Below are 18696 nucleotides of genomic sequence, written 5' to 3' on the forward strand. Positions count from 1 at the left end.
TGAGCTATTTTAGAATCAGAATTGCCTTTTATTTAATTTACAAAAAGCTGATGCTGTAAGAAAGGAGGAAACTTAGAGTAGAAAGAAAAAGGGGGAAGCTTCAGGGTCACACAGTGATGGGTTCAAAACTCAGCTGTGTCAGCGAGCGGTGACCCTGGGAAACTCAACCTCTCTGACCTTTCTTTTACCCATTCATGAAAAGGGGATATTTATAGAAAGCAGATATGTATTTATATAAAACAGACAAAGCGAATCTATGCTCTTACAAGTCCAGAGAGTGGTTCCTACGACAGGCGGATGGGAAGCCTGAAAGGGAGACCAAGGAGGCACCGGAGATGCTGGTTACGCTCTGCCTCTTAATCCCGGTATCCGTGTACAGTGACCTGGGGAAAATTCATCCAACTGGATCCTTACAGTTTCTGCTTTGTTCTGAACACAGATTATATTTCCAAAACAAGAGTATGTGCTTTGCATTGTGTTCAAAACAGGGTGATGACAACACCTAATCAACTTCAGAGTCTTCTGAGAGCGTTAGCAATAATAGACGAGGAAAACAGTCCAGCTTCAAGCTGTGGGGAAAGAATAGGCCTGTTCTCCTGGGGGAGGCCTGAGGAGGGGGAGACCCACACCTCTGGGGGCTTTGCCAGGTCCCTTCCGAGAAGGCCAGAGGGCGGCAGGGCCAGCTGGACAGTCACCGGTGCGGTAAAGGCTGCAGATGTAACGTGCACCTGCCGCACTCACAAACCTCCGGGAAAGCCCCTGAGTCCCTGAAGTGTTGGACTCCAACCCCTGGGGAAACAAACAGGACTGCAGACACAGGTGCCGATACACAGGAGAAGCAGGAAGCGATGGGTGAGGAATTCCCAGGCCGGGGGAGGGCTTTCAATCGTCCCAGAGATTGAGCCAAACTTCCTTACATTTCCAAGAATCAGGAGCACCCTGAAATGATCTCTGACTACATGTATATGAAGTGCCTGGCCCATAAAGTCCGTGATAAATGGTAGCTATGATGACTTTTCAGTTGGTCCACAGCCACCAAGCGTCTCTCTGTAAGTATCTCAAGCTCCCCTTAACACAAATCACGGGCAGTGTGGCATCCAGAGAAGCAAGGGTCACAGTCCCGGGGGGAGGTGACTCCCCATGCAGGGAAGCGAGTGAGGAGGAAAGCAGACACTCACAAAGGATAAAGGGCTGCGGTCCATCCTGTAAGCATCCTTAAAAGGGGCTGTGGACAGTGGGGTGGGGGGGAGTCAGGGGGAACTCGAGCCGGAAAGCACCACCAGCGCCCAGATCCAGCGACAGCAGGAAGGCACAGTTCCGTGGCCTCTGGGCTGACCTCTGAAACACCTTTCCACCAGCCCCCTGCTCCTTCTTCGAATACACGCACTGATAACTGTTGCCGAAGCTGAAGCTCCAATACTTTGGCCACCTGATGTGAAGAGCCGACTCTTTGGAACAGACCCTGACGCTGGGAAAGACGGAAGGCAGAGCAGGGTGCGGCAGAGGATGAGAGGGTCAGACGGTGCCACAGACTCCAGGGGCATGCATCTGAACAAGCCCCAGGAGACAGCGAAGGACACGGAAGCCTGGCCTGCTGCAGTCAGCCCGTGGGGCTGCAGAGCCTCGGACGTGACTGAGCCACCGAACAACGGATTACCACCCGCCACCTACGGGTAGTCATCGATACAGCTGTGCTGGAAACCCATCCTGTCCAGCCTCTCTTCTAGGAGCTTCACGCTGCCTTCTCCACAGGATTCCCTGAAACGCAAACACAGACACACACACATAAAAGAAGCTGTTTCCGTGTTAATGAAAAGTTATCCTGGCCACGCGCTACTGAGATCTACTCCTCCCTGCAGAAATACGTGGCAGCTTCTCTGAACCCAGAAGTGCTGCGGGCACTCGAGCCTCCGCTCCCACGTGGAGATGCTCTGAACCTTAATCCTCTCCGAAGCCTGCGAGTCGCGCACATGCATCCCCAGCCCCGCGCCGGCGCATGCGCGGTGGGCCGCAGGGCGCAGCCCAGCCTCACCCCGCACGCCGCGCTGGGCTCGGGCTCCGAGCGAGCTGACTGCCCCCTCATCCAACCCACGGTGAATTAAGTCAATCTTCAGATGGAAATAGAAAATACATACAAAGTCAAAAAATATTAGGAAACTCAAATAAACAAAGGGGGGTGGGGTGCCTAAGTCTCACATCACTGGCGATAACCGCTGCTAACATGATGATGTACATCACTTTCGACTTTTTAAACGTATTTATTCCGACGAGACTGAAAACGGAACAACCCATTTCTGCTGCTCAATTGCGTGTCTAATCTGCATTTTCCCAGGTCTGTGTGTCCACGCATGTACCTCTCTGCCATTATTTTTAATTCCTGCTTGGGCTCCTTTATACAGTCGGAGCATATTCATAAAAAGCAGCCCTACATTTCAGTGTCATTGATACTACATGGATACATGTACATGCATGACTGAGCCCCTCTGCTGTTCAGCTGAAACTATCACAACACGTAATCGGCTATGTACCCCAATACAAAATAAAAAGCTTAAAAAACAAAAAGGATGACTTCAAGCTTGCATTGACATCTGAGCTGATGCAACCATTGAGCTAGTGGTTTCCCAGAAAAGTATGGATCTTAAAAGCTTTCTCAGCCAGTTATCTGAGACCCAGGTGTGAAACTGGTTGTTCTGTGAAAAGACTGTCTTCATTACATAGTCCATGAGTCCATCCTGAGAACTCCTGGTGAGGTTTTTGGACTTCCAATGACAGAGAGAAAAAACTGGCTTTGCCCCACACGGATGCAGGAAGCCCTCTCCTCTCCGACGCTGCCCTGGTCACTCAGAAAGCCTAAGAGGAGACTCTAGATAAAGGAAGCTTTCTCTCTGGGCTCGGGACTGACTCGTGGCATCTCCAGAAAGTTAAGCCATTGCCTTTCTCTGCCCACCACGCTGAACAGAGAAGACAGTGGCTTCCCCAAAAACATACATGTAACTCAGACCGGATCATATCACATTCAAGAAAAGCATGTTTGTACCATGACCATCACCGGTAGCACTATAACTTACACCTTGGGTCCTCTGATTTCATGCATAACCCAGATGTCTATTCGAGTGATTTTATCCTTCTGTAGGTAGGGAATTTCAAAATCTGCAAAAAAACTGAGAAACACGTTTTGTCAAATCCTAAAGCAATATGACACTGTTCCTATATCATTGTTAGTTGATTTACACATTACTTTTAACACTCTTGGGGGTTGTTGTCGGTGGTGATTTTGTTGCTAAGTCTTGCGACCTCATGCACTGTAGCCCACCAGGCTCCTGTGTCCACGGGGTTCTCCAGGCAAGAATACTGGAGTGGATCGCCATTTCCTTCTCCAGGGGATCTTCCTGACTAAGGATCAAACCTGCGTCTCCTTCATTGGCAGGTGGATTTTTTACCACAGAGCCGCTAGGGAAGCCCTTTGGGGGTTACTTTTTAACTTTAATTTTTAGGTTACTTATTGCATTCATGCATTCAGCTGTTAGTGGTATAAAGGTGTGGACATGGCTCTGACGTCCAGGTCATTCAATGGTTGTGCTCCAGCTGAACTTACAAAAGCACTAGGTTGGGATATGGGGATGATCCTCTTAAGCCTCAGTTAAAAGACATCTTGGCATCTTTGCCATATATGCTAGGGTTCAAATTCTTACCCTTTTACAGGATAGGCTCCTGCTGGCTCTGAGCCATTCAGCATGACATTGATCACCCCAGAACTATCTCTTGCATACTGCAAAAAAGAAACAAGCATTTTGAGTTAGCCAAGACACCACTTTTCACCTATGAAATAGTCAACCATTTTTTTCAATTGACAGTCCTCAATACTGACAAGGATGTGATAAATATGGTATTCCACAGAGCTAGAAGGGATGTAAATTGGCATATCTTGGAAAGCAAATTGCTTTGAAATGTGCAAACCTCATGCCTGTCATCTACCATCATAAAACAGGACTTCCCTGCTGGTTCAGTGGTTAAGAATCTGCCTGCCGATACAGGGGACATGGGTTTGATCCCTGGTCTGGGAAGATCCCACAGGCCACCGAACAACTAAGTCCGTGAGCCCCAACTACTGAGCCGGCACTCTAGAGCCTGGGCTCTGCAGTAAGAGAAGCCACTGCAAAGAGAACGCCCACACCACCACTAGAGAAAAGCCCCTTCAAGCAGCAACAAAGACCCAGCAGAGTCAAAATAAATAAAGAACTATTTTTTAAAAAATAAAATAATGCAAAACACTATCAGATTCCAATCCTGTATCAACCAGTGTACACTGTCTTATGCTGCTGCCATTACAAGCAGCCTCAAAAATCCCAGTGACTTTAAGCAAGAAAGGTTTATTTCATGCATATGCTACATGTGTATCACTGGTTTTCAGATGTGGGGTTTGGGTTTTCCTACATATGCTCCTGCTCTGGGACCCAAGTTGAAGTCTCCACATCTGCAGATGTGGATAGTTTATCAGTGAGGGGAGAGAAAAAGTGGCAAGCCACAGACCAGCTCTTCAAGTCTTCCCCAGCGGCTCAATGATAAAGAACCTGCCTGCAATGGGGGAGCCACAGAAGATTCATGTTTGATCCTGGAGGTGGGAAGATCCCCTGGAGGAGGAAATGGCAACCCACTCCAGTATCCTTGCCTGGAGAATCCCATGGACAGAGGAGCCTGGAGGGCTACAGTCCATGGGGTTGCAAAGAGTCGGACACAGCTGAAGAGACTTGGCACACACCCAGGCACCCAAAAATCAGGCAGTCACTCCTACTCACATCCTATTAGCCCGTGCAAGTCACACAGAAGTAACTTCAAGAGACAGAATGAATGCAAAACACATGCTCAGAAGATGAGCCAGAAATACTCAGGAAACATCACGAAGGATCCCCTGGAGCACAGAGAGTTATTCTGCAGCACGGTTTGTAACCAATCTAGAACAGTCAGCCACAGGGAAGGGCAAGTTCATCATGGCGCTCACACGTCTGAAATACGACCCAGCCACCAGTGAAAGCCGACAGAAAAGGTTGGCCGTAGCCCCAGAAGCGCTTACACCCAGAGCAAAGTGTGAGACAGATGGACAGGGCACGGCTTGCGGTCCACTCCGTTCAAAATGAATGGGCGAGGATTTCCCTGGTGGTCCAGCGGCTAAGCCTCTTGCGCTGTCAGTGCAGGGGGCCAGGGTTCGATCCCGGGTCCGGGACCTGGCTCCTGTGTGCTGCAACTTGAAAATATCCTGCCTGTCACAGCTGGGACTCGGAGGAGTCAAATCAATAAAGAAAAACACAAAGATGGATGGGTAGAAGTGTGGGAATTTGTCAACCCCCAAATTCCTAAGGCAGAGACAGGGCCAGAGAACTTCCCCAATCTGCTGGTCAGCACACTACTGGAGCATATGATTTCCCTGATAAAATGCTTCTTCCAGACGAAGGTGGAGCAGGGCAGGGCTATCGCGCAGATCTGAGACACGCAAGGCTGGGCTTGTTCTCTGGCAGTGCTAAGTTTTAAGTGTTAGTTGCTCAGCCGTGTCAACTCTGTGATTCCATGGACTGCAGCCTGCCCGGCTGCTCTGTCCATGGAACTCTCCAGGCAAGAACACTGGAGTGGGTTGCCATTTCCTTTTCTAGGGGATCTTCCTGACTCGGGGATCGAACCCTGGTCTCCTGCATCGCAGGTGGATTCTTTACCGTCTGAGCCACCAGGAGTGCCTGGCTGCCCAATACCGGCCGCAACACTGCTCCATGCCACCACGCCTGTCTCAGATTGCTTCCAAATATGCGAACATTCGAGGTTAAGCCTGCAAATGCCAAGGTCTGACGACCACGATTTGCTCTTAGGTAGCAGGAATGTGAATGATTAGTTTTTTTTCTTTATATATTTTATAATTCGTCATTCTCTATCATGAGCAGCTATTAAACTAGTGATAAAAAAAATTTTTTTTTCATTAAAACAAAGCATGCCAGGACTTCCTTGGTGGTCCAGTGGTTAAGACAGCATTCTTCCATTGCAGGGAGCACAGGTTCAATACCTGGTCAGGGAACTAGGGTCCTGAATGCCGCATGACACAGCCAAAAAAAAAAAAAAAAGAAAAAGGCATGCAGATACAGTGAAGCTGTATGAAGTCATGGTCTCCGGTTGCTGCACTTATTAGCTCAGTAATTAGTCTGATTAAGTTTCTTGGCCTCGTTTTCCTATCTATAAAACAAGGGTAGTAAGAGTCCCTACTCATAGGAGTGCTGTGATGATCAAATTATTTAAAATGATATTACTATTTATGGCATATTTCTCTGCCACGATTCAGACCCTCTCCTCATCAGTATATCAATGTTATACTATCTCTTTTCACGTTCAGACTCCCCAGCATATTCTGAGGATAATGTGAGGATTATCTGAGGATAATTGTAAAATGTCTGTGTGTGTGTTAGTCACTCAGTCGTGTCCCACTCTTTGCAACCCCATGGACGGCAGCCCGCCAGGCTCCTCTGTCCCTGGGATTCTCCAGGCAAGAACACTGCAGTGGGTTGCCAATTCCTTCTCCAGCCATAAAGGGTGAGCATGGTTATGAGACTCCCATTTTAAATCGGAGGTGGCTTGGAGCACACTGAAATGGGGAAGGTCCACTGGGTAGCACGTGGGTTTCTCTGCACACGATGCTGACGTCACCCCTGCGTGGTCATTAGGACCCCACGTTCAGGTGATGATGTGGCCACACGCAGTCCCCCACTCCTCAACGAGGGGCTCGGGCAGCTCATCCCCTGGAGTCTGCACTCTGGGCAGGACCTGTGGGGAGCGGACACAGACCAAGGGCTCCCCGGAGCTGGCAGGAGAGAGAGGAAGAAGAACACCTTTGTCGGCAGCCACCCTCCGCTTAGTTCCACACTGCCCCTGTGGCGGAAGATTTGACCAAAGTGCCTCTTGCCCTGGTTAACAGTGGCCCTGGTGGACACCTGGCGATCCAGGGCAGGAAATGAGACCAAAATGGACACAGATAACCCTGAAGGGGGCTCGGTGGCAGGACCGACATCACCAGAACCCTAGCCAATCCAGCTAACAGTCGACTGCTCTTTGTCGGGCATTGAGCTAAAAATGTCACCCTCTTATTTGGAATCTTTGGTCTAATGCTGGTGACAGGAAATGTAAGCTGCAGTCACTGGTGTTTTCTACCTACTGATCACTATCGATTCTGCTGATGATATTCTCCGAGAAACAGACTGGCCTTTAGGGGACTGTGGGACCTCCCTGGTGGCTCAGATGGTAAAGTGTCTGCCTACAATGTGGGAGACCCGGGTTCAGTCCCTGGGTCGGGAAGATCTGCTGGAAGGAAATGGCAACCCACTCCAGTACTCTTGCCTGGAAAATCCCATGGACGGAGGAGCCTAGTAGGCTACAGTCCATGGGGTCGCAAAGAGTCAGACATGACTGAGCGACTTCACTTTCAGTTTCTGCACCTCCAGTTTATCTCTGGTCTCCTATCATCTCCTCCCCCAAGAATATCAGCCTTCTGGATGCTTCTGACCCCCACATATAAATCTTAGGCATCCCAGGTTCTCCCATAAAGCAGGGTTTACCCCACTTCACATCACAACCAACATCACATTGGTTTGAAATACTAACAATAACCGCGACACAACAGTAATAATAACGACTGTTTAAGATCCCCATCTGAAGCTGCCATTCAGAACATTTTCTCTGCCCCAGGCACTGCATTAAGCATTTCGGCTTCTTAAATCCTCACGCCTTTATGGAGCAGAGAGGCTGAATCAGAACGTGGCAGAAAGTGAGACTCGTGGAAATGAAGGAATGAGGCGGTGGCCCAGTGATGCCTCTGAACACTCCGGCCCCCTCTTCCCAGGTTCCACACCTGCTCTGCCACCCAGCCGCGCATCCCAGGATTACCTGGATGGATGCGCTTCTCCAAAAAGAATCCACAGGGTTGTTTTCACAATCTTCTGATGTCGGACAGGATTGGTAGTCGAGTCCTACGGGGAAAGCAGACAGACACATTTCATTTCAAGGATTATAACAGGAAGGGGAAAAAAAAAAAAAACAGGAAGGGATTTATTGAAAATATTTGCTGGGTCCACTATAGGTACACAAATAAAGATTTTTTTTAATGTGGATTTTTTTTAATCTTTATTGAATTTGTTACAATATTGCTTCTGGTTTATGTTTTGGCTTTACGGCCAAAAGGCACGTGGGATCTTGAGCCCTCCCCAGCCAGGGCTCAAGCCCACATCCCCTGCGTTGGAAGGTAAAATCTTAACCACTGGGCCACCAGGGAAGTCCCTCCACAAAATATATTGAACTGTGTTCTATAGAATGTGTATGGGCTTACAATTCATAGCTCTGTCTACCTAGACCACAAGAAGCCTGGTGAGGAATAGCCAACCCCTGATAAGAAGATATTTGTCATTCTGCTCCACACAAAGGTGAAGAAGGTGGAGAATTGAACAGATGGGGTATTTCTCTGCTGGAGCTCTAGTCAGTGATGCATATACTGATGTGGGTGTGTGTGCTCAGTCACTCAGTGGTGCCTGACTCTTTGCGACCCCATGGATTGTAGCCTGCCAGGCTCCTTTGTCCATGGAATCTTTCAGGCAAGAATACTAGAGTGTGTTACCATTTCCTACTCCAACATATATTGATATATATATATATATATATATATATATATCCAAAAGTTATATAATATATTATAAATTATACACATATTAAAATTATAAATATTTTAAATGTATATGCATTACATGTGTATATATATATATATATTTTTTTTTTTTTTTTTTTGCTTTATTGGGAGAAATGTCTTCTGCAAGTAGCACAAGTCTTGGAAGTAAATACTGGAAAAACAGACCAAGAAAATAACAGTCCTTAGCCAGAAAACAGAAATTTTATAACATTTAAAATATATAAAATGTTAAAATGTACCATGTTTAAAAATTTTAAGGGCAAAATTCAGCAGGTATAAAATGGGATTTGTCCCCCATTTACTCTATTGAAAAAAAAAAAAAAAAAGAGAAAGTGCTCACTGACAATTCATTCCAGGGAGAACCAAGCAGGGCACCGAGTGAACGTCTTGAAGGGAAACGCACGGCGCTTCCTTGTCCCCTCTGGGCGCACCAGCATCTTAAGGTGCTCACCAATTTGGAGGCTTCCCGAACCCATCAGACAGGGGTCTTTACGGAGATTTCCTGATGTAGCTGTCACTGAGTCAATCGTGGGTGACTGACTCAATCTCCAGTCCTGCTCCCCTTCCCAGAGGACAGAGGATGGGGTTGAAAGTTCCAGCTTTCTAATGATGCCTCTGTGTTTTTGGCAAGCAGCCTCCATCAAAAGTTACTTAGCAGCTCCCAACCACTGTCATCGAATTACCATACAAACGACACTCATCACTCCTGAAGCCAAGGTTTTCAAGAGCCTTGCCAGAAACCAGGGGACCAAGACCAAATATTCATTTCTATTATACCACAGTCTCCCTCTCCTCCATCTAGTCAAAGCTATAGCTTTTCCAGTCGTCATGTACGGATGAGAGAGTTAGACCATAAAGAAGGCTGAGTGCCGAAGAATTGATGCTTTCAAACGGTGGTGCTGGAGAAGACTCTTGAGAGTCCCTTGGACTGCAAGGAGATCACACCAGTCAATCCTAAAGAAAATTAACCCTGAATATTCATTGGAAAGACCGATGCTGAAGCTGAAGCTCCAATACCTTAGCCACCTGATGCAAAGAGCCAACTCATTAGAAAAAAACCTGATGCTGGAAAAGATCGAAGGCAGAAGGAGAAGAGAGCAGCAGAGGATGAGATGGTTGGATGGCATCACTGACTCAATGGACATGAATTTGAGCAAACTCCGGGAGATGGCGAAGGACAGGGAAGCCTGACATGCTGCAGTCCATGGGGTCGAAAAGAATAGGACACGACTGAGTGACTCAGTAACAGCTCCCTCTCTTCAGTGTTTCCATCACGCTCCCCCTTCAGCCTCCCCCACCCTCTGCAGGATAATCAAACTGCAGCCTCCTGATCACAGTCCACTGGAAGAATGGCCACAGCCATTTGATCTGTACCCTGCCATGCTTCCCATGTCACTCAAAGTGAAAGCCAGCGTCCTGAGCCATCATGCCCTTTATTCCCCTAGCCTCGTAGCCGACCACTTGCCTCTTCACTCACTGCCTGCCTTTCTGTTCCCTGAATCTGCCAGACAGACTCCCGTCTCAGGCCCTTTGCACTTGCAGTTCCCTGCATCTGGAAATGTTCTTCATCTCCTTCAGGCCTCTACTCAAATACCAGCCTCTCAGTGAGGCCTTTTCTGGGCCCACGTAAAACTACGTGGCCCTTTCCCCACCAGCCAGCACTCCCTACCCTCTCCTCCCTGTTTCATTTCTCTCCATAGCCTTCAATCGTATGGCAGACTATAAATTATCACTTGCCTATTTATGATCTTATCTTCACCCCTGTAAGGATAAGGTGTTATTTTGCTGGTTTTATCCTCTCTTGTGTTCCTAGTGCCTAGAAGAGCAGACGTTGATGTGGAGCAAGTACTCTACGAACTTCATGGATGGATGAATGAATGGAGGACAAACAGAACTGAGCTTAGGTTAACATTTCTTTTAAATTTTCTTGAGAAATTTTATTGGCGTATAGTTTCCTTAACAACGTTGTGTTAGTTTCTGCAGCAAAGTGAACCAGCTATGTATGTGCGAGTCGCTCAGTCACGTCTGACTCTTTGTGACCCCAAGGACGGTAGGAAGTCAGGCTCCTCTGTCCATGGGATTTCCCAGGCAAGAATACTGGAGTGGGTTGCCGTTTCCTTCTCTAGGGAATCTTTCCAACCCAGGAATTGAACCTGGGCCTCCTACATTGCAGGTGAATTCTTTACTAAATCAGCTATACGTATACATATATCTACGCTCTTGGATTTCATTCCCATTTAGGTCACCAGAGAGCACTCAGTAGAGGTCCCTGAGCTGTACAGCATGTTTTCATTAGTTGTCTATTTTATACACAGTAAGCTAACTTTTATATATAGTAAGTTAACCCATAAGTTATACACAGTAAGTTAACCCATCAGTAAGGACTGATGCTGAAGCTGAAACTCCAATACTTTGGCCACCTGATGTGAAGAACTGACTCCTTGGGAAAAAAAACCCTTATGCTGGGAAAGATTGAAGGCGAGAGGAGAAGGGGATGACAGAGGATGAGATGGTTGGATGGCATCACCAACTCGATGGACATGAGTTTGAGCAAACTCCGGGAGCCAGTGACAGACAGGGAGGCCTGGGGTGCTGCAGTCCATGGGGTCACAAAGAGTCAGGCACGACTAAGCAAGTGAACTGAACTGAAGTTAACTTTTAAAGTGACTCCAATACCCAGGGAGGAAGAATCTCCAGTCTTCATGAAGGGGCCACCTCCCTGCACCCACTTCCTTGCTGGCCTTGGTCCTGCTCAGTGTATAAGATTCACAGAGAGCTGAGAGCCTCTGGGAAGCTTCTGGAGTCTCTGATCCATACTGGTGTCTCTCTCTGCTTACTCCTGAGTGCCCAGTCCTTCCTACCTCAGAGCACACCTCTCTGGACTAAATGCCCTGCCCCCACCTACCACCAAGGCTACAAGCTCCCACCTACCACCAAGGCTACAAGCTCCCTGACGGCAGAGACCACTGTATCGCCAGTGGGAGTCAATGAATGAGAAGTGTCTGCATTACCATCAGGTCGGCGTCTGTGACTTTAACTTTCATTGTGATTTTGCCAACTACAAGTTGGCACTTGCCATCCACCTCTACAAGGATTAAATCATGAGCCGCTGCAGTTGTTGCCCTTCAACACCTCTTGAAAAGAGTTTAGGGTGGAGATCAAGAATGAAGTGCTCTGTGCTCTGGGAAAAACTGGCAGAACAGGTCTTCAGATAGATATTTTCAAGAGATTTTACGAACCCAATTCTTGCATCTCCTTGTACCTAGAACAGCATTAAAATCCTTCGTGGTGATGTCTGCTCCTTGTGACTAGCAGCCAGTCTTTGCCAAAGTGAGTGCCTGACTGTACACACCCCCTTCACTAAAATCATACATAACACTGACCTTCCCCACTGCCTCTTTAGAGCAGTTTCTCAGAGCTATCTGAAATGCTGTCTCCCAGACTATAGTCTTCATGCTGCCCTAAATAAAACTGACTCGCAGCTCTAACATTGTGCATTTTCTTTTTCAGTTGACAATTTGAATCTCAAAATATCTGCTAGTGGTCTGGAGTGGTTTCAGAACCAGTGGGAAGAGGGGTGAATCTTGGCCCCCATTCCTCAAGTCATTTAACTGCCTTCAGTCTCAGTTTACCCCTCTGAGGATAGTGAGATAGAGTCACGCAGGACTGAAGTCAGACGGTCTGACTTTGCTGCTAACAATGCTGCGCACTCTTGAGCTAGTGTCTCAGCCTTGCTGTGCCTCAGTTTCCTCGTTTGTCAGAACAGGAATCAGGAGAGGACTATCCCATGGGGTCATTGCAGTGATTCAGTGAGTTAATATAGTAACTCCCCTACTGCAAAGCTTCAAGTTGCGAACTGTCAAAGATGTGAGTATGCATCTGGTTCCAGCAAGGAACCAGAACCTGTAGCATCAACAACGGGCGTGAGTGAATCACAGCTTGCCCTCTGTCTCTGATTGTTGACAATCTTTCAGCTCTACCACCTCCCACTTCCTCTCCCTCTTCTGGTCAGTAACTCTTCTTGCCTGTTCACTGGATGCCAGCCCCTGGATGCCAGCTGTTGTCCTGTACTTTTCAAGGTACTGTAGTATAAGATTAAAAATGTTTTCTTTATTCTTGTGTTTGTTTTTTATGTATTGTTTGTGTGAAAAGTACAGTGCTATGTAGCTGATTGTGTTAGTCGGGTACCTAGCTTACCTTATTGGACTTACAAACACACTCTTGAAATGTAACTCGTTCATATGTAGGGAACATACTGCATATGTAAAGTGCTTAGAACAGCACCTAGCAAAGATGGATGCTATTACTGTTATTAATTATTATTATGATGACGACCACTTTACCTGGGAGGGAGGATTTGAGGGCAATCAGATGAGATAAATGTATATGAAAGCATTTAACAAAAATGGCAAATGCATTGAAAGTCACTCAGTCGTGTCCGACTCTTTGCAATCCCATGGATTATACAGTCCATGGAATTCTCTAGGCCAGAATACTGGAGTGGGTAGCCTTTCCCTTCTCCAGGGGATCTTCCCAACCCAGGGATCAAACCCAGGTCTCCCGTACAAAAGGTGCATTCTTTACCAGCTGAGCCACCAGGGAAGTCCAAGAATACTGAAGTGGGCAGCCTGTCCCTTCTCCAGTGGATCTTCCCAACCCAGGAATAGAACCAGGGTCCCCTGCATTACAGGCAGTTTCTTTACCAGCTGAGCCACCAGGGAACCCCCATGGAAGATAGGAACACTGACTTTTCCTGTGATACACGCAGAAGTCTCACCTGAGGCATTTGTCTGTCGACACCAGTTCAAGAAGTCTCCGAGCCTGCCGTACAGAACGTTGCAGAGCGGCACAACGCGGTGGCCGTTCTCTGCATAGCTCATGACGAGGAGGTGGTTGTTTTCCCAGAACAGGGACTGAGGAAAAATCAACACAAAATGAAAACATTAAAAAATCACAACAGATTCCTTCAGGCACAGCATCATGAAGACAACTCAGGACAATCAGTTCTCATTCAACTGAGACTTGCCTTATGACAGGCAAATATTGTCTTTGTCTTTACTGACCCCCTTGGGGAGGGCTGCCCACTCTCGTCTGTTTATTGCAGGTGCGTGTTAGTTGCTCAGTCGTGTCTGACTCTTTGTGACCCTATGGGCTGTAGCCCGCCAGGCTCCTCTGTCCATCGGATTCTCCAGGCAAGAATACTGTAGTGGGTTGCCATTTCCTTCTCCAGGGGAATTTCCCAATCCAGGAATTGAACCCAGGTCTCCCACACTGCAGGCAGATACTTTACTGACTGAGCTACGTGGGAAACCCAACCCAGGGATCAAAGCTGGGTCTTCCTCATGGTAGGCAGATTCTTTACCATCTGAGTCATCAGCAAACCTCTTTATTGCAAGGGTATCATGAAAATGCTAATGAAATATTTTCCCAGCAGTGAAAAAAAGTAGATAGGTATTCCCTGATGGCTTAGATGGTGGCTCAGATGGTGGTAACGCAGGAGATCTGGGTTCAATCCCTGGGTTGGGAAGATCCCCTGGAGAAGGGATTGGCTACCTACTCTAGTATTCTTGGCTGGAGAACCCGTGGGCAGAGGAGCCTGGTGGGCTATAGTCCATGGGGTCGCAAAGAGTTGGACATGGTTGAGTGATTAATGCACACCAGCTCTCTTCCCTTTATTGCAAGGGTAACATGTAAATGTTAATGAAGTATTTTCCCAGCAGTAAAAACAAAGTAGATAAGTAGATGCATATATATAGGCTTCCCTGTTGGGCCAAGGAGAGGTAGAGAATCTGCCTGCCACTGCAAAAGACCCAGTTCAATCCCTGGGTTGGGAAGATTCCCCTGGAGGAGGAAATGGCAACCCACTCCAATATTCTTGCCTGGGGAATCCCATGGACAGAGGAGCCTGGTGGGCTACAGTCCATGGGGTCACAAAGATTTTGACATGACTTAGTGACTAAGCACACACACACATATACTTACATTTTCTAGTACTTAAAAAATGATAGATTTTTTTTTTTTAATCAAGGGACCTGGGTTCAAATCTTGGCTCTGTCACACCCTAAATGTGTGATCATGAACACAGCAAGTCATCTCCCTGTGCCTCAGTTTCCACACATGGAAAATGGGGAGTATGAGCCCTTTCTCTTCTCTCATAGCTATGACTAAGATGACCTATAATCACAGATGGATTCCTAAAGGGTAAGGTGCCTCAAAAACACATTGCTTTTAGATCATACTTTATAGTTTTCTCCTATAAAGTTACAGTGTTTTCAGACACTAATAACACAAATGACAATAGTCCCCTCATCACACCATCATATCCTCAGTATCCCAACCAGGGTCTCGGTCTAGACTGGATGGTACCCAAGGGCAGACTGTATTCCCTATTGCATCTGAAACCCTGAGAACAATGCCTGGTACATAAGAGTAGCTCCGTGTTCATGAGTCTATCAATCAAAGTCTATGAGAAAGGAGAACAAATACAACTGCTCCCAGGCACTCCCCTGAGCCTTCCCAGGTGATGCTAGTGGTAAAGAACCCAGCTGCCAATGCACCTAAGAGATGCAGGCTCCATCCCTGGGTCAGGAAGATCCCCTAGAGAAGGGCATGACAACCCACTCCAGTGTTCTTGCCTGGAGAATCCCATGGACAGAGGAAGTTGGTGGGCTACAGTCCATGGGGTCACAAAGAGTCAGCCATGACCGAAGCGACTTAGCACGCATGCATGCAGGCACTTTTCTGGCAGTCCAATGGCTACAACTCTGCACTTCCATTGCAGGGGTTGCAGGTTTGATTCCTAGTCAGGGAACTGAGATCCTTTATGCTGCACAGTGCAGCCAAAAAGAAAGAAAAAACAGTAACAGCTCCTCTTTTTACTGACAGAATGACTGCAAGATTCAAATGGCAGCATATATTCAAAAAGCATGTTTTCAGCCTATTATACATTTGAACCTCCCAGTTCCATTCACCTGCCTTTACCTAAAAAAAAAAAAAAAAAAAAAAAAAATCAGATGCTTTCATTTGTAAACATCAGTGCTACATGACTTTACAATGAAAAAAATCAAGTTTTTATGTCAAAAATAAATATGCACTTCATTAAGAAAAAAAGAATTTATGTCAGAGAAATAAAAATCGTATCTAGCTTTCTCTAAATTAAAGGTGTTGTTCTAAACAGGCAGTTTACAAGGATGTTTTCATTTACTTTCACTGTATTAGGGATTAGAGTGCCGACAGGATACACACACATAAACCACTTGTGTATATGTTAACCAGTTTCTTAAAGAAACTGGTCCTGAATGGACATCATCTTAAGGCCTGATGAGAGGAGGGACTGGTCTCCTGGAAGGATATTGAGAGGGGGGGTTTCTGAAGTCCTCAAGGTTCAGGCCTCTGGGGTAGGTTAGGATGGAGACTATTCAGAACTGGCCAGGTGCAGCGGTCCCGTGGGAAATGGGTGGTGACACCCTGATGTTCTAGTGGTTCCTGCACTGAGTTCTTTTTTTTTTTTAGGTTAATTTGTCGTTTTTTTTTTTAATTTATTTTTTTTTATTAGTTGGAGGCTAATTACTTCACAACATTTCAGTGGGTTTTGTCATACATTGATATGAATCAGCCATAGAGTTACACTTATTCCCCATCCCGATCCCCCCTCCCACCTCCCTCTCCACCCGATTTCTCTGGGTCTTCCCAGCTGCACTGAGTTCTTGACTTAAGAAAGCTCCTTCTAAAAAAAAAAAAAAAAGAAGCTCCTTCTGCCCACGACAGGGAGGAGACCAGGGCCACGAGTGAAGACAGAGCCGCCTTCTCACCAGCCAACTGGCACTCCTTGGGAGTTGGCTGCTTGATGAAGCAGAGCTGTGTCCGAAGGCAGGGTTACCTTGTCTCTGGGAATGGAGTGTCTGGAGAGGTTAATAAAAAGGTCGTAATCCGAGGGGCGCACAGAACAGGGATCCTTATCCAGCACCACTTTAAAGGCTTCCCAGATGGCTGTGCAGTTCTTGTCCCTGCAGAAAAGCACATGTTTGTTTGGGGGTTTTTGTTTGTTTGTTTTTTTAAAGACTACTTTCCAGTGTGATACATTTCCTCTTCTCTCTCCAAGTTTTTTTATGAGCGATTTTGTCAAATATCAGCACTGCAGAAGTGGGCATACAAAAAAGACAGGAAATTGCCATGACTCATGCGTTGACCCCAGTTCAGAAGAGGAAGAAAAATAACTTTGGTGATGGACTTAGAAACCTGACAGTGGAAGTGTCTTTCAGAGGTTCCACATACATCTCATGGAACTTAGAACAGGCTCACAGAGATGGCAGAAAATGCAGGGAGCTAGAAGGAGACAATTCCGATAAATCACATGGGCTCCTGGCTTCAGGTGCCCCTTCACTTAGACACAGGTCCATCTTGGGCTTGGAGGCCAGGTGAGATCAGGCGGACAGGCAGGACCTCGTGTTAATAAAATCAGGAGTGAGGACCAAGTGTGGAAAAATTCCACCTCCCACTAAGGCAGGAAGCATGACCTACAGAAGCCGCAGCAACTCCTAAGTCCCGCCTGGCTTTCCAAAAACACTTCCCACCCTTCTCCTACCTTGGTATTTCTCACGCTGGGCAGTGAATAACATGGGTGTTCCCTGTGTTACTCTCTGTTCTTTTTTATTTGCCTAAAATGCGTCTCAATAAAAACAAATGGCACAAGAAAGGGGCCTTGTGAAAACTGAAAAGGTGTGTCCCAAGAAGGAACAAAAATTACTAAGAACTACAGTGCTGGCAAGAGAGACTCAGACTTTTAAACGCCCTGTAAATGAGAAGATGTGAAACTTGAACTCCCGAAGGAGTTGGGCTCCGGGAATTCCAGCTGGAGACCACGTTCCTGGCTCTAAGCGCGCGCGCGCGCGCACACACACACACACACACACACACACACACACGACTCATACACACACACAGACACACACACAGACACACACACGACTCATCTCCAGATCCCAACTGCGCACTCCGGCACCCAGTAGATTCCCCACCCCCCTCCCTCTTTACGCCACACCCCTCCCCATTTGTCTCACCCCCTCTCCCCGTTTATCCCACCCCTCCCCCCTTTCCCCATCCCTCCCCCTTTACCCTCCCCCTCCCCCTTTCCCCTACTCCCCTCCCCCTCCCGTTCCCTAGCCCCCAGCCGCGCTCACCGCAGCTCCGGGTTCTGCAGCACGGTCTGCTCGGCGCAGCGGCCCAGGAAGATGCTCTGCAGGTGCGGGGTGGTACCCGGCCCGCTCCAGCGCGCACTCGCAGCGCTGGCGACCGGGGGCCACCGCAGATGCAGCAGGAGCAGCAGCAGCAGCACCGGCCGCGGGCGCCCCCCGCGTGCGCGCCCCGGGCCAGCCATCGCGGGCTCTTCGGGCGACTCTGCTCCGGGACCCGCGCCTCCCCTCCCAGCCCGGTTGAGCGGCCCCCGCGCCGCGCTCTTAGCCCAATCGGCACCCGCGCTCACTTCCTGCTCCCCCCTTTCTGCTTCAGCTCCGGGACCGAGGTGGGACATCACCCCGGGCAGGACTACTGCCCTCAGCTAACCGTGGCCGGAGTCCACCGGGAGGGAGCTCCCAAGAAGCAGCCAGGTTGGAGGAGGAGTGGGAAGAGTTCAGTCCCCCAAGGGAAGCTTTTTCCAAGTTTCACACCGACAGCTTTCAAAGACGCCCTCTCTCTCAACGGCCCAATAATAAGTGAATGATGTTTGCTTTCAGGAAATAATAACCACAAAAGCTATTATTTATTACAAAGTGCCAAGCCCTCTGAGTGCATATTTTTCTTTGGTTTATCACTCCCTTTTACAGCTGAGTAGCTTCAGGGAAATTAAGTAACTTGTCGAATGTGACAGAGTCCTTTCCAGATAGATGCAGAATTCCTGAGATATCACTGCAGGGAGCTAAGATTAGCAGAACTCCACGTGGAGGGCCAAGTCCTCAGTCCCTCGGTGATGATAGCTTTGAACTGTCTGGCAG

General features: G+C 47.7%; 1 protein-coding gene across 1 annotated transcript in view; it reads right to left on the minus strand.

Moving 5' to 3' along the window:
* Window positions 1–18396, minus strand: part of BST1 (bone marrow stromal cell antigen 1) — a 30935-nt gene extending 12539 nt beyond the window's left edge. The window contains exons 1-7 of the mRNA XM_065914091.1: window positions 17887–18396; window positions 16587–16713; window positions 13485–13620; window positions 7915–7997; window positions 3693–3769; window positions 3069–3161; window positions 1672–1758 (exon numbers count right to left, since the gene is read on the minus strand). Coding sequence (XP_065770163.1) covers window positions 1672–1758; window positions 3069–3161; window positions 3693–3769; window positions 7915–7997; window positions 13485–13620; window positions 16587–16713; window positions 17887–18236 — 953 coding nt within the window. The 5' untranslated portion in view covers window positions 18237–18396. The remainder of the gene's footprint in view (window positions 1–1671; window positions 1759–3068; window positions 3162–3692; window positions 3770–7914; window positions 7998–13484; window positions 13621–16586; window positions 16714–17886) is intronic.
* Window positions 18397–18696: the final 300 nt, after the last annotated feature.

The sequence above is a fragment of the Muntiacus reevesi genome, chromosome 22, assembly GCF_963930625.1.
Source record: "Muntiacus reevesi chromosome 22, mMunRee1.1, whole genome shotgun sequence".
In the NCBI taxonomy this organism is placed as follows: Eukaryota; Metazoa; Chordata; class Mammalia; order Artiodactyla; family Cervidae; genus Muntiacus; species Muntiacus reevesi.